Genomic DNA, 16,677 nt, shown 5'->3' with positions numbered 1-16,677 from the left:
ATAATTTTGGACATGTTCCAATGCACTGTCATATGATAAATCACTCAAAGAATCGTACACAATTATAGTTTTGGTTTAAAAGTGCAGAATTCCAAGAAAGTAATGCATAGATAACTGGCCAGGTCTTGGCTTAAGTCGAAATGGAAAGAATACTTTTTCGACAGATGCTCATGAGATACCACATGAAAGGTCAATGCATCTTACGTAGTTGGCCACCTTTTCACCAGATGATTCATTAATAAACCAGGTAAACTTGGTAAGTTCTTCAATCTCCACTTCTTCTTCAGAATCCACAGCTTCCTAAATCACCTGTTTTTTGACAGCTCGCTTTCTCTTTGATTTGCTCTTTTTCTCTTCCATTTTTCTTTTCTCCTCCATTCTTTTTTCCTTTCTTATTCTAATTTTCTCCTTCTATTCATCTAAAGGATGAACACGAACCAAATTATTCATATACTGATCAAAAAGTAAATTTGTTACTGCATATTTTGATTCTGGATAACTTGGAAGGTGTTAGCAATATTTTTTGCGCAAGAAATATACGCCCACTTCAATATGCTGCAAATGAACAAAAAAAAAGTAAACTTAACCACAATATAATTCAGAGTAAAAAAATAAGTTTAGGGAATGAACTAAAAAAATTTAGCATGCATAAGTATGAAGTTTGGAAAAAACTCATTACAAAACTACAAATTGCATGGCAAAAACTTGAGCATTTTCAGTATGAAGTATTAGGAAATGAACTAAAAAACTTCAGCATGTTTAATTTAAAGTTTAGAAAAAAACTCATTACAAAACTAGAGACTGCAGTATAAAAATTTCAGCATGTTTAGTATGAAGTGTTAGGGAATGAACTAAAAACATCAGCATGTATAAGTTTGAAGTTCAGAAAAAAACTTATAACAAAACTACAGACTACGGGACAAAACTTCAGCATATTTTAGTATGAAGTTTGATGGTAGGCTATAATCTCGTGTTTTAGTCACTTGTAGCACTCTAATTTACTACACTTCAATTGTTTTTGAGCTTTAATCGCTAATGTTCTACCCTAATTGTGTATTTTATGCCTTGTAGGAGAATTTCGAGTAATGTAGATGTTATGAAGCTAATTCGAGTGATTTGGAGCTTTGAAGTCTGAGTAAAAGCCCAAGGGATTTAGCCGGGATCACGTTCGGGGGTCGAGGACCAAGTCTGGATGTCATAAGCCTCCACGTCGCATAAGATTGAGTAGGAAGGAAATAAAGGCATAAGCCTCAAAGGAAACAAATCGCACGATGAGGAATCAAGAAGGGAAGTACTCCTAACAGCCATGTAGCCTCTCGAAGATAAGTACAGTCGTCTCCGTACCGATCCGCAAGACTCTACTAGACTCGCTCATGACTCGTGAGACCTAAGTGAACCTAGTGCTCTGATACCAAGCTGTCACGACCCAAAATCCATAAAGGTCGTGATGGCGCCGGACACCACTATCAGGAAAGCCAACAATAATTACTTAATTGGGTTCTCATTTTATTATTTTTGAAATCATATTTTTCCTTCAATTTAAATAGTAAAGAATGGGGATTTACAGAGTAAATAATAATACTTTTAACACATTCAATACTAAACAACCCATAATCATCCCAAAACCCGATGTCACAAGTGCATGAGCATTAACTAGGAATATAAAATAAAATATAACAGCTGTCCGGAATACAAATTGGACAGGAAAAAGGTAAATACTCTGAAGGAGACTCTGCTGGCTGTGGGTCGACAAATGGAATGCAGCTCACCTAGGTCCCCGCATGTATACACGCCTCTGCTCTCACATGGCCTCTAGACATATATGTACCTGCACAAAAATGTGCATCAAGTGTAGTATGAGTACATAAGGAACGCGTACCCAGTAAGTATATAGCCTAACCCCCGAGAAATAGTGACGAGGGGTCGACATCGATGCTTACTAGTGATCCAATAAGGCAAATACAGTAAGAAGTAAAACATATATAGGGCAGAATAAATACGTGAATTAAACAAATATAAATATGTGGTACAATCTTCGTCTCAACAATAAACTCAACTCTCGATTAGCATTCACCTCCTCCCCCGGAGTACATATATATAATGGGCCTCACCAGATGGGTCGCCATAATTCAAATCAGGAAAACTCCCAGATACACTGGCCCTTTGTACAATTAATATGCACGATTCCCTAAAAGGATTTTTACAAAAATGCCGAGGCGTACGGCCCGATCCCATCATAATATGGTATATAACCATAGATACATCTATTATATATATTGCCGAGGCGAACAACCCGCTCTCATTAGAGTGTGGTACATAATCCTGCCGAGGCGAACGACCCTATCCCATAAAGCGTGCACACTGCCGAGGGTCGAACGGCACGAACAATAGATGTATCTATCCTGCCGAGGCAAACGACCCGCTCCCATTAGAATAAGAAAGCTTTGACGGGTCCTTGACCCCACACACGAAGGGACAAGTGAGTTTTAGGAAAGCTTTGGGGAAATCCCTTTGATGAGAACGTGTAACGCGGGGGAAATTTGTAAGAGGAGTACAATTATTCCGTGGCAAGTCATAAAGTTCATCCAATCTCGACAATAGCGAGTCTACCGCTCTACACAAGTCTAGTCTCAAATTTTAACATGTAATAAGGAATCTAATAGGCAAGAGACAACTCAAATAGTACAGTTATAGCATGGCATGAACCTGAGTCTACCCGAACAATAACATGAATATAGCTACGTACGGACTCTCGTCACCTCGTGCGTACGTAGCCCCTGCAACAAGTAGAAAATATCAATTACAATACCTAGGGGTAGTTTCCCCCTCACAGAGTTAGACAGGAGACTTACCTCGCTCCGAAATTTCATAACCGGCTCCAAGGCCTCTCTAACACCTCAAACCGATGCCCGTCGCTCCAAGCTAGTCAATTAAGATGCAACCCAATCAAAATGTACTCTAATACTCATAATTAATCAATTTATAACAATTTCCAACTCCACTCGAAAAATTAATAAAGCAACCCTCGGGCCCACGTGCCCGGATTCCGAAATGTTTTGAAGATAACTATTACCCATAACCTCACGAACTCAACTATATAATTTATTTACAACTCCATATCCAAATTCGTGGTCAAAATCCAAAAATATCAATTTCTAGGTTTTCTATCAAAATCCCACAATTTCTACCAATTTTCATGTTAAAATCTACCCATAATCTATGTATTAAACTCACATTAAGTAGAAATTACTTACCTCACAAAGCTAGGTCGAGATCCCCTCCTTGAAAGCTCTCAAATCGCCCAAGAGTGAATTAAAAGGTTATAAAAATGGCCTAAGTCCCGTATTAAATGACCCCTCACTCCCAACGACTTTCGCACCTGCGGTGCTTTGGGCCGCATCTATGGTCCTGCACCTGCGGCAAATGCCTCGCAGGTGCGCCTTCCCCTCACCTGGCTGGGCTTCGCATCTGCGGATAAGGAGGGCCGCTTCTGCGAGCCTAGCCGCACTTGCGACCATGTCCCTCGCCCCTGCACTCACGCAGGTGCGCCCAATCTTCCGCATCTGCGAATTCTAGGATGCCCTTCATTTCTCGCTTTTGCAGCTCGTGGCTCGCACCTGCGGCTGGCCAAGCGCAGGTGTGATTATGACAGATCTGGGAGCTTCAGTTGTTACTCCAAGCTTCCGACTTGGTCCAAGCCTCATCCGATTGACACTCAGGGCCCTCGGGGCCCCGCCCGAACATACCAACAAGTTTAGAATCATATAGCGGACTCGCTTGAACTCTCGGAATGCCCGAAACAACATTAAAACTAAGAAGGTCACCCCAAAACCAATTGAATCAAACTTATGAATTTCAAGTTCTTCTATTCACTCAAAATGCGCCGAAACGTACTTAGACTACTCGGATTGACACCAAATTTTGCGCACAAGTCATAATTGACATTACGGACATACTCCAACTTCCGGAATCAAAATACGATCCCGATATCAAAAGTTCACTTCCAGTCGAACTTCTCAAAACCTTCAAATTTCTAACTTTCGCCAAATGACCCCAAAATGACCTACGGACCTCCAAATCCCTTCCGGACGTGCTCCCAATACCAGAATCACCATACGGAGCTATTCCCAGGCTCGGAATCCCAAATGTACATCGATAACATTGCAATACACCTCAACCCAATTCTCATGAAATTCTTCCAAAATTCCAACTTCCATAATAGGTACCGAAACGCTCTCGGGTCATTCAAAACCCGATCCGGACATACGCCCAAGTCCAAAATCGTCATACGAACCTGTTCGAACCTTCAAATCCCAATTCTGAGGTCGTTTACTCAAAAATCACACTTTAGTCAATTCTTCTAACTTAAGGCTTCCGAAATTAGAATTTTCTTTCCAAATCAACTTCGAACTTCCCGAAATTAAATTCCGACCACGCATACAAGTCATAATACCTGAAGTGAAGCTGCTCAGGGCCTCAACCGCTGAATGACGTGCTAGAGCTCAAAATGATCGATCGGGTCGTTACATTCTCTCCCACTTAAACATACGTTCGTCCTCGAACGTGCTAAGAACTGCTCTGGAGTTTGTCCGAAATCACTGTTTAACACCTTGTGCACCTACCCGTGATACCATAACCCAGTTGGACACATTTGCTCGAGCAAACCTGAGAATCCTCCCTTTTATCTAGTCAAATAAGCCTTAGAGCCAAATTTCAACATCTGAAATCCTCTACCATGTCTGTTTCCAACATACGAACACCATATTAACACTACACGATGCACCAATACATGTTTGCATAACTTCGCGGAATCCACACCATGCACCGCATAATTCACATGACCATAATAACATCCCCTGATAACAACCACCGAAATCCCACGAATTCGATGCTTACAACACACCTCATGACCCATATAAGTCCTGTTCCAACTCTTGCAATACTGCCACGACAGAGAAGATGTGTAAAACTCATAACCACCTGCCGAATCACAATTTATAGAGTCTCTTCTCCCGACAATAACCATTACCTCATTCTGGACTGAATGACAATATTTACTCTTTAATATGCTTCATATAAATCTGATCGCACTAATCCTAGGTCCAATAATCTCATCTCACCCAGTACAAGCTGCTCAGGTAATAAGCCACCTCAGACACTGCCAAAAATCTCGTATGATGCCACAATGTGCCAACAAGCTACAGACTCAAAGGCGATACATAAGGGAAAAAAAATGAACTCTGGAAAGAACTACTCAACGCACGTAACTACTTAAACAACCGAAGGAATGTTATAACCCTTCCTCAGGAAATGAGAAGCAAAACACGCAATAATAGATATGGGAAACTATACTCAATAACACACTATTGCAATCCAATCCACACATGATACTGTTGCGGCGTGCAACCCGATCCAACCATGACACCCGTGGTGGCGTGCCACCCGATCCAAACAACATATCCGTGGCGACGTGCCACCCGATCCAACCATATACCCGTGGCGGCGTGCCACCCGATCCAACTATATACCCTTGGCGGCGTGCCACCCGATCCACACATAATAATCTAAATAAAACACACATCGAGCCGAAATGCTTATACTCACGAAATGCCCGAATATCAACCATAAGCACGCCAAGTGAATAATACAAATCCTGGGGAGACGGGTAGCATCACGCACTACAAAACTCAAGCACAACTAAGGTACGATATATGATCTGCACCTCGAGAGCCATCATGCTCACACAATACCTCAAACCATACGGGATATCAATACGAGTGCGAATAATCAAACCGCCTCACAACCCACCTGGTATAATATAGATTACATGGAACAGCTGACGACAAAAATAACATCCAAGGCCCGAAGACCCCTTCGAAAATAGCGCTATGCTGAAATGAACACATCCGGCCTGATATAGAACCCACATTCACATTTAGATCCATCCACAGACCTCAAGTCGATTCTGATCATACCGCACTGGGCTAATAACCTTTCAAGGATCCACAATAACCCTTTTTCCCATTACACACCAGAACAACTGTAAATCCAGAATGAACTTCTACAGTCCACAACCGAATGAATCGAGTGCCCTACAAGCATAAATTCTCACATTAGTGATAGTACCACAATCTCCATGCTTGGTTTTAAATCTTTAATCAATCCAGTAACTACATGTCACACTTATACAATCTTCCCGTGGGATACGCTCCCACGACCTTCCGCATTAGGTAACAAGTCTGCACATCCATACCACCGGTCACACTAATGCTATAAATCAAATCAAGAAGACGCAAATCAATACACAAAGCCTCTTACACAGGACACCAATCTCAGGTGACGCTAAAGACAATACCAGCTTACTCTAAACATCCGAATTCTTCCCTGATCATCCGAGCTCGTGACATTCTTGTCAACACCGAACTGCAACCTTGATCCTCAGCTTCCAATTTCCCATGCCGATCGTTGCACCTAACATGCCAATATGTGAGAGTACCAGAATTCCCCAATAACCCCTAACCCACTAATAGGATAAACACTTCACCATATAGAAACCTTTTACTTAGCTCATTTTGGAAGAACCAATGCAACACGCAACCTAATTCCCAAACCACAGAAAATACAACCTCATGTCGTAATCTAAACTGCCATAACTCTTCTGGAGATCCCTTTACATAACAAAGCCATACGAATCGAATACCTCCCAAATCAACCAAGTTGTGGTGGCGCTCAAGCCCAAGTGTACAACCACAAACTATGTGTATAACTTCACACTGGAGAAATTGGCCACTGCCATAACCGTGTTGATTCAACCATTACCAACCGAGCCACTTTTTCTAATTTACTCGGGACTTGCCATAGAAATAATGATAGCTCCATTCAAAACATCATGAACCCAAATCTGCACTCATCTTGAGTGACCTTATTTCACGAGACCATGTTGTTTCCAAAACCCACGAACTATCTCATACCCTCCTTATGCGCATATTCGCATCTTCAACTGGTATACCCATTTTGAAAATTCTTCCATGAATCCGAATTTATTTTCTCATATTCCTCCAATGCTACATCGCAGACCAAAGACAACATAAAACACTCCAAGCCCCTTTTCATAGTCTGCTGCAAAAGCTCGATACTCAGCCATACTATGGACTCGAAATCCTTAGGTACCACACTTTAACTTTTGAGAGTCACCCACTCTGACTCGGTCCCAAATATAATCAACTCCAAGGCCTTGCTAGCACAGGTACACCCTCTCAAAGAAACAACTGACTAAATTCCTTTTCTTTGTACGTCACATCCCCTCGAAGCATAAACTCTGAGTCTTCCCAAAATATGAACATGAATCGATAAGGCCAATTACAGCACACATTCCTCAAATTATTTGCTCAAATTACCACTGATGTTCTCTTTCCTTAGTCATGATAACCCGCCAATATACCAATAACCAAAAACCGCACAAGTTGACAACTACGCAATCCAATCATAGACGGTGGGGCTCTCCCACTTATCTTGAAGCTACCATTGTATAACTCAGGAACCCACCAAGATTCCTTATCCCCTATTGACATGATCTTGCACAACCAACCTGCCAAATCCCTTGAAATCCTTATGTTAAATATTTCATGAACATTCTAAATCACTAGCCACATTCACATATTTGACCTCTTACTGGATAGCCAGTAAAATTCTTTGTAGAAGCTTCATCGACACCACGCAACCGCTAACCTGCTCACAGGAGAAATCCCACCTGTGGAAATTCCATGCCGACATCCTCCAACAACGCTGCACCGAGTACAATTACCACGAAACCAATAAATCATCCTGAGCCCGTGCTCATTCACCAGTTGTACAAGTACGTTCACTCCTCATGGACATCAACTAAAGGTGCGACAATACATTCCAATCCAAAGTCATGTTGTACCCTGCTTCATATTAAGCAACTCTCTCCTGTCACACCCAATCTTTCTCAATATAGCAGCCAATATTCCAAATTAAGCCCGTAGACCTAGTCACTGTCCACCATGAATCCCAAATCACTCTAACTTCCCCCAAAGCATGTGGCTATCCTACCATAGAACCCATATGCTACTCTGCCACTCTCCCACTTTGGTCAAACCCTTTCCTTTAAGCAAATCCTCAAATTTCGCTTTTCATTCTTGACCTTATAGAAATTCAACCACCATAAAACACCTCCCACCATTCCCTTCCTCATACTTCGCTACTCGAATATTTCCCCAAATCAAATCCATACCTGTAGCACCTGAACAAATGAGTGGCTACCAACTCTAAACCTCCTAGAAGATCATCTTTCTCGAGCCATCAAGATTAGAAACACCAATTCGATTTCGAACCGTGACACACCGCTATCTTTGACAACCACTCCTCAGGCACCATTTCGCAACACCCTGCCCCGAAGGCCAAAAATCAAAGAAGACCATAACACCGGTGAACCTTAATGTTTCAACAAGGTCGACAACGCTACATCACAATTGAGAATTTCACCTTTATAGAAAATACCAAGTCTCGTCATTTCATCAACCCAGGCCTGAACATCCATAGTCTGATTGCCTTCCCTCCGTCAGAATTTAAATGCTGAACCTCTAAGCCGTGAATTGAGAAATCCTCCTTTCAAGTCACTCACTGCCGCGACCCATACATGAGCACCCTACCATTACACCAACATTGTGTGATTGCAACACACAAATCATCATAACAATCAGTGCCCCACCTCTAAACCATAAGCAATACTGATTACTGAACTGAAATGACAGAATATCATTCCGTAAGGCGACGACAATAGCCCGATCAAATAACAGGGAGAAACATATTGCACCACATCTGTAGCACCATTACAATTCCTCAATTCCCAATTAATAACAAGCGCTTCACGTCGCATAAGATTGAGTATGAAGAAAATAAAGGCATAAGCCTTAAAGGAAACAAATCGCATGATGAGGAATCAAGAAGGGCAGTACTCCTAACAGCCCTGTAGCCTCTCGAAGATAAGTACAAACGTCTCCGTACCGATCCGCAAGACTCTACTAGACTCTCTCATGACTCGTGAGACCTAAGTGAACCTAGTGCTCTGATACCAAGCTGTCACGACCCAAAATCCATAAAGGTCGTGATGGCGCCGGACACCACTATCAGGCAAGCCAACAATAATTACTTAATTGGGTTCTCATTTTATTATTTTTGAAATCATATTTTTCCTTTAATTTAAATAGTAAAGAATGGGGATTTATAGAGTAAATAATAATACTTTTAACAAATTCAATACAGAACAACCCATAATCATCTCAAAACCCGGTGTGACAAGTGTAGCATTAACTAGGAATATAAAATAAAATACAGCAGCTGTCCGGAATACAAATTGGACAGGAAAAAGGTAAATACTCTGAAGGAGACTCTGCTGGCTGCGGGTCGACAAATGGAATGCAGCTCACCTAGGTCCCTGCATGTATACACGCCTCTTCCCTCATATGGCCTCTAGACATATATGTACCTGCACAAAAATGTGCATCAAGTGTAGTATGAGTACGTAAGTAACATGTACCCAGTAAGTATCTAGCCTAACCCGGAGAAGTAGTGACGAGGGGTCAACATCGACGCTTACTAGTCGTCCAATAAGGAAAATACAGTAAGAAGTAAAACAGATATGGGGCAGAACAAATACGCGAATTAAATAATTATAAATATGTGGTACAATCTTCCTATCAACAATAAACTCAACTCTCGATTAGCAATCACCTCCTCCCCCGGAGTACATATATATATATAATGGACCTCACCAGATGGGTCTCCATAATTCAAATTAGGAAAACTCTCAGATACACTGGCCCTTTGTACAATTAATATGCACGATTTCCTAGAAGGATTCTTACAAAACTGTCGAGGCATACGGCCCGATCCCATCATAATTTGGTATATAACCATAGATACATCTATTATATATATTACCGAGGCAAATGACCCGCTCCTATGAGAGTGTGGTACATAATCCTGCCGAGGCGAACGACCCGATCACATAAAATGTGCGCACTGCTGAGGGTCAAACGGTACGAACCATAGATGTATCTATCCTGCCGAGGTGAACGTCCTGCTCCCATTAGAATACGAAAGCTTTAACGCATCCTTGACCCCACTCATGAAGGGACAAGTGAGTTTTAGGAAAGCTTTGGGGAAAGCCCTTCGATGAGAACGTGTAACGCGGGGGAAATTCATAAGAAGTGTACAATTATTCCGTGGCAAGTCATAAAGTTCATCCGGTGTCGACAATAGTGAGTCTACCACTCTACACAAGTCTAGTCTCAAATTTTAACATGTAATAAGGAATCTAATAGGCAAGAGACAACTCAAATAGTACAGTTATAGCATGGCATGAACCTGAGTCTACCCAGACAATAACATGAATATAGCTACGTACAGACTCTCATCACCTTTGTATATGTAGTCCCCGCAACAAGTACCAAATATTAATTACAACACCTAGGGGGTAGTTTCCCCCTCACAGAGTTAGACAGGAGACTTACCTCGCTCCGAAATTCCATAACCGGCTCCAAGCCCTCTCTAACACCTCAAACCGGTGCCCGTTGCTCCAAACTAGTCAATTAAGATGCAACCCAATCACAATTTACTCTAATACTCATAATTAATTAATTTATAATAATTTCCAACTCCGCTAAAAAAATCAATAAAGCAACCCTCGGGCCCACGTGCCCGGATTCCGAAAATTTTCATAGATAACTATTACCCATAACCTCACGAACTCAACTATATAATTTATTTCCAATTCCATGTCCAAATTCGTGGTCAAAATCCAAAAATACCAATTTTTAGGTTTTCTATCAAAATCCCACAATTTCTACCAATTTTCATTTGAAAATCTACCCATAATCTATGTATTAAACTCATATTAAGTAGAAATTACTTACCTCACAAAGCTAGATTGAGATCCCCTCCTTGAAAGCTCTCAAATCGCCCAAGAGTGAATGAAAATGTTATAAAAATGGCCTAAGTCCCATATTAAATGAACCCTCACTGCGCAACGACTTTCGCACCTGCGGTGCTTTGGGCCACATCTGCGGTCCCGCATCTGCGGCGAATGCCTTGCAGGTGCGCCTTTCCCTCACCTGGCCGAGCTCCGCATCTGCGGACAAGGAGGGCCGCTTCTGTGAGCCTAGCCGCACCTGCGACCATGTCTCTCGCACCTGCGCTCACGCAGGTGCGCCCAATCTTCTGCATCTGCGGATTCTGAGCTGCCCTCCATTTCTCACTTATGCGGCTCGTGGCTCGCACCTGCAAGCCCGCACCTACGGCTAGCCAAGCGCATGTGCAATTATATCAGATCTGGGAGCTTCAGCTGTTACTCCAAGCTTCCGACTTGGTCCGAGCCTCGTCCGATTGACACTCACCCCCCTGAACATACCAACAAGTTTAGAATTATATAGCGGACTCGCTCAAACTCTCGGAATGCCGGAAACAACATTAAAACTAAGAATCGTACCCCAAAACTAATTGAATCATACTTATGAACTTCAAGTTCTTCTATTCACTCAAAATTTGCTGAAACGTACTTAGACTACTCGGATTGACACCAAATTTTGCGCACAAGTCATAATTGACATTACGGACCTACTCCAACTTCCGGAATCGGAATCCGACCCCGATATCAAAAGTCCACTTCTGGTCAAACTTCTCAAAACCTTCAAATTTCTAACTTTCGCCAAATGACCCCGAAATGACCTACAGACCTCCAAATCCCCGTCCGGATGTGCTCCCAATACCAGAATCACCATACGGAGCTATTCCCAGGCTTAGAATCCCAAACGAACATCGATAACATTGCAATACACCTCAACCCAATTCTCATAAAATTCTTCCAAAATTCCAACTTCCATAATAGGCGCCGAAACGCTCCCGGGTCATCCAAAACCCGATCCGAATATATGCCCAAGTCCAAAATCGTAATGCGAACCTGTTGGAACCTTCAAATCCCGATTCCGAGATTGTTTACTCAAAAATCACACTTTAGTCAATTCCTCCCAACTTAAGGCTTCCGAAATTAGAATTTTCTTTCCAAATCAACTCCGAACTTTCCGAAATTAAATTCTGACCGCGCGTACAAGTCATAATACCTAAAGTGAAGCTGCTTAGGGCCTCAAATTGCTGAATGACATGCTAGAGCTTAAAATGACCGGTCGGGTCGTTATACTCCTACAGACCTATCCACTACGAACTCTTGTATATCTCCACCGAGCTTAAATTGGTAAATATTGTGAGGTTGAGACTTAATCGAGAGAGGAATTTCTACTAAACATTTGAACTAATAATTGAGTGAATTCGAGAGTCTCACTTGAACATTAGAAGTAAATTAACTAGAATTAAATCCCCGATAATTATCTTGCACCTATCCAATCAACCCATATTTTCTCCCATTGATATCTTCCTTACTTACTTTTGTTGCGATTGTCATAGTCAATTAGCTCTAGATTCTTAGTTAATTTTAGTTTTAATCACATAATTTTCAACTGCTGATCATCTTGGATAGAAATATAGCTACAAACTACGATAATATTGTTTAACTCCAATTCCCGTGGATACGATATTATATTATACTATATTCGACTAGCGAGCATATTTAAGTGTGTGTTTTGCGCTCGTCAAATTTTGGTGTCGTTGCAGGGGATTGGTGCATGACTTGATCTTCTGGGAAAGAATTGCTACCAGATGAACCAGAAATTGAGAAACAACTGCGACAGTTGAGGAAGGAAAGAAATTTCCCAGAGAATATAGAGAAGGTTGGGAAATCCTCAACCAAAGAAATTATGGCTGGAGATGATGATAATGTTGATATGGCTGCAAAAGAGGCATCCCAACAACGAGAAAAAGCTGCACGAAATGCAGAGAAAAATGGTCTTCGAAATGCACAACTTGTCTATGAAGAGGAGAGGGCTCGGAGAATTGCTCAGAATCGACCCGTGGGTGCAGACCAGTTCAGAAATATACCTCCCGGGGCTGGAAGACCACTTGGTGATTATGCTAGACCGGTTTACAACCAAGGCTTATCAAGTGTTAGACCACCTCCAGTGGCTGCGAGCAATTTTGAATTGAAGCAAGGATTGCTCCAAACTCTGCAAAACTGTTGTGTCTTCAGAAGGAAGATGAGCGAAGATCCACACACACATCTGTTGGCTTCGAGGAGATTATGAACACCTTTCAATATAATGGCATGTCACAAGATGCAGTGTACTTAAGGGCATTCCCCTTCACTCTCAAAGACGGTGCAAAGTAGTGGCTTTGAAGCTTGCCCCAGGGATCTATTAGAACATGAGAGGAGATGACCCGAAAATTTCTTGATAAATATTTCTCCTCAGCTAATACGGGCAAGTTTAGAAGAGAGATCCATAACTTCTACTAGAAAGATACTGAAATTGTGTTTGAAGTGTGGGAGAGGTTCAAGGAATTAGTTCGAAAGTGACAACATAGCGAAATTAAACTCTGGATGCAACTCCAGGATTTTTGGGATAGTTTGACACCGGCCTCACGTAGAACATTGAGTAATGCAGCTAGAGGCCCTTTGATGAAAAAGACACCAGAGGAAATAGTCACTATTCTCTATGAATTGTCTGAAGATGCAAATCAGTGGCCCTCTAAAAGTGCTGAAAGAGGAAGGCTGAATAGTGTTCACCAGGTTGATGCTAACACATCTGTGCAGGTACAACTTGATGCCATGCCAAAAGAGATTAGGAAGCTGACCTTAGCTTCTATACAAAGTGAGAATCACGTAGCTTGTGATATATGTGGAAGAGGACACCCTACTCATGAGTGTCAAGCCTCAACTGAGGAAGTAAATGATGTGGGAAATTATAACTTCAATGCAATGGGTCGAAAGCACCACGGTTTTTGATGGAGTTCACCTGGGGGTACTGCAAATGCATGAAAACAAAACAACTCCAGATTCCAGGGACAAGGAGCTCTAGGCTTCCAAAATTAGTAAAGGCAGCAGTTTCAACCTCAACAATCCAATCAGCCTAGGCTATAAAATCTGATGAAGTCCTTTATTGTCAAGACAAATGAAAGCTTAGATGCTCATGGTGCAACTATCAAAGAACTTGGAACAGGGCTACGAAACTTAGAGAAACAAGTGGGACAAATTTCCACCATATTGTCTGAAAGGATCCAAGGTACTCTACCAGCTGATACTGAAAGAAACCCCAAAGAAACAGTGAATGTTGTAACTCTGAGAAGCGGGAAAGTGTTGAAAGAGCCCATCCCTATCCAAAAAGAAGTGGTACCTGAAAAGAAAGTGGGGAGCAGCTGAAAAATGAAGTTGATAAGAAGAAAAAAGGTAAGAAGGGAACTGAGAAAAAGAAGAAGGAAGAGAATTCAAGAAGGGATGAATCTGAAGAGAGCAAGCACATGCCTGCTTTACCTTTTCCCCAAAAGCTTTATAGAGAGAAGCTGGACAAGAAATTTGAGAGATTTCTGGATATGCTAAAACAAGTTAATATAAATTTTCCATTCATAGAGGTGCTCTCCCAAATGCAAGCTTATGCCAAGTTCTTGAAGGAAATCCTTACAAAGAAGAGAAAGATAGAAGAGACATCAATGTCAAGCTCACAGAGCATTGCAGTGCAATCTTGCAAAACAAACTCCCACAAATTTGGAGATCCAGGGGAGTTTTACTATACCTTGCTCTTTAGGCACTATTAATTTTGATAAGTCTTTATGTGATTTTGGTGCCTCAATTAATTTAATGCCTTTGTCTATTTATAGAAAGCTGGAGAATGAGATTGGAGAGATAAGGTCTGCACCAATATCTTTACAGCTGGAAGACCAAACAACTATCATACCCGAGGGGATAGTGGAAGATGTCTTAGTTCGGGTTGATAAGTTTATATTTCCTATAAATTTCATAGTGGTGAAGATGGAAGAGAACAAAGAGGTCCCCTTATCTTAGGAAGACCATTCTTAGCAACGGGTAGAGCAATATTGGATATACTTGATAGAAAACTCATGCTTAGAGTGGGTGAGGAGACGGTGACTTTCGAGATGAATGTAGAAACGGGGGTGATAAAAGAGAAGCCAGCTACAAGTGTTGAGTGGAAGGTGAAGGGTTCAAAAGAGAAGGTTGCAATGAAACAAAAGTGTGGGGTGTACCCCAAGAAGGCTGAGAAGAAGCTGTCTGCATGGATATGTGCATTGGTTCGGGCGCGTGGAATGGAGCTCGATTTCGACTCAGACCCCGACTGAAAATTCAGGGAAGTTTCCTTTACCGTATGTTTATAAATTGTGTGTCATGGGGATATTCCACAACTTAAAGTGTGGGTGGGGAAAATTGTATGTTGTATGTATCTGTGTGAGTAATTTAGTTTTGTTGTTTTAGTAGTGAGATAGAAAAAATGAGAAAAACCATAAAAATTTAAATTTTTTAACTTTTCCCTACGATGGATATCATTCGACGGATTTCTTGAGGGATTAAAGTTGAAAGAAAAAGACAAAAAAAATTTATTTTGTTAGGTAGTGTAATAATTCCCCCTTCGTTTTTCTTTGTGTTGCGGTTCTTTTCCAAGGGTTTTGTTTGAACCGGGTGTAGTTAGTTTTTAATTTTTGTTAGTAGTAGGGAACCTTGTGCTGTGTTTTGAATTGAAAGCAATATCTTTTGAGTCTATTATACCTTGAGAATAGTGAGTGCTTTAGTTGTGACGCTTAGGCTCAGTTTTTGACTCTTGCATAAGCACCTTAAATTGTATGATTTTAACTTTGCTTAACTGCTTTGACTAGAGTGTCTTGATAGTCTGATCTTGAGTGAGTTAGATGCCATGTGTGTGTGAGGTTTTGTGTATTCTGTGCATTGCATTTGATGTCTAAAACTTGCCCTGTGTGTTTGCAAAGCGAAATAGTAGTGTTGTTCAGTCTTGAAAGTGATTTAGGCATTTCTTTGTTGAACCAGTTATATGCTCTTACCCACCTAATTGTTATGTATCTTAGGTAACCCCTTTGAGCCTATAATCTTGTTTCTTTGGCAACCACATTACAAGTCTTACCTATTTATTTTGAATTGACCATCTATTTGAACCTTTAACCTCTCGTGAGCACTTAAATTTGTTATGAACTTTGTAAAAGTTGAAGTGTGGGGTGGTTGGTTTGGCTTTTGAGTGGAACTAATGAAATAAGGTGAAAGGTGCATTGTATTGAAAAAGTAAGAGCCACTTGAATTGAAAAATAAAAAAAATATTGTATGATTGTGCAAAATATTCATAATAGTGGTAAATCTTGAGTTAATTGTGCTTAAAGAAGTTGGGAGTTAATGTATATTGATGTAAAAGTGAAGTTATGGTTTGATATAAGTGTGGGGTTTTGAACAATGAAATGTATGTATTAAAGTGCTTAGGGAAGTGGAGTCACTCTTATATCTAAATGTATTCTACCCATCCCGCAGACTACATTACAACCTATTAAAGTCCTACTTGATCCTTGACCGAATGGGCTCGATTAATTAAGTAGTACACTACGGGAAAGTCTATGGTTCATCGTTTGTGGCATATGAATATTGTTTCTGAGAGTGAGTGAATTCTTTCTATCTTGAGTTCCTAATTGTTCTTAATTTTTATTTGTGTGGAACGACTCTCTATTGTTGGGAGGGCACTTGATTCACGAAAGAAGGTAATG

At 41.1% G+C, this 16,677-nt stretch overlaps 1 protein-coding gene and 1 non-coding gene across 2 annotated transcripts; one reads left to right on the top strand and one right to left on the bottom strand.

Moving 5' to 3' along the window:
* Nucleotides 1-13,390: 13,390 nt before the first annotated feature.
* Nucleotides 13,391-13,497, bottom strand: LOC117275739 (small nucleolar RNA R71). The gene has a single exon (XR_004505942.1). It is a non-coding gene; the product is annotated as a small nucleolar RNA R71 (small nucleolar RNA).
* Nucleotides 13,498-14,053: 556 nt separating this feature from the next.
* LOC138906237 (uncharacterized) lies at nucleotides 14,054-15,258 on the top strand. Its single transcript, XM_070194771.1, has 4 exons — nucleotides 14,054-14,239; nucleotides 14,323-14,684; nucleotides 14,782-14,811; nucleotides 14,925-15,258. Exons 1-4 carry the CDS (start codon nucleotides 14,054-14,056, stop codon nucleotides 15,256-15,258), a joined length of 912 nt encoding a protein of 303 aa, XP_070050872.1.
* Nucleotides 15,259-16,677: the final 1,419 nt, after the last annotated feature.

The sequence above is a fragment of the Nicotiana tomentosiformis genome, chromosome 1 (genome assembly GCF_000390325.3).
Source record: "Nicotiana tomentosiformis chromosome 1, ASM39032v3, whole genome shotgun sequence".
Lineage (NCBI taxonomy): Eukaryota > Viridiplantae > Streptophyta > Magnoliopsida > Solanales > Solanaceae > Nicotiana > Nicotiana tomentosiformis.
Note: the sequence above shows the minus strand (reverse complement) of the source record. Positions and strands in the feature narration are given on the sequence as shown.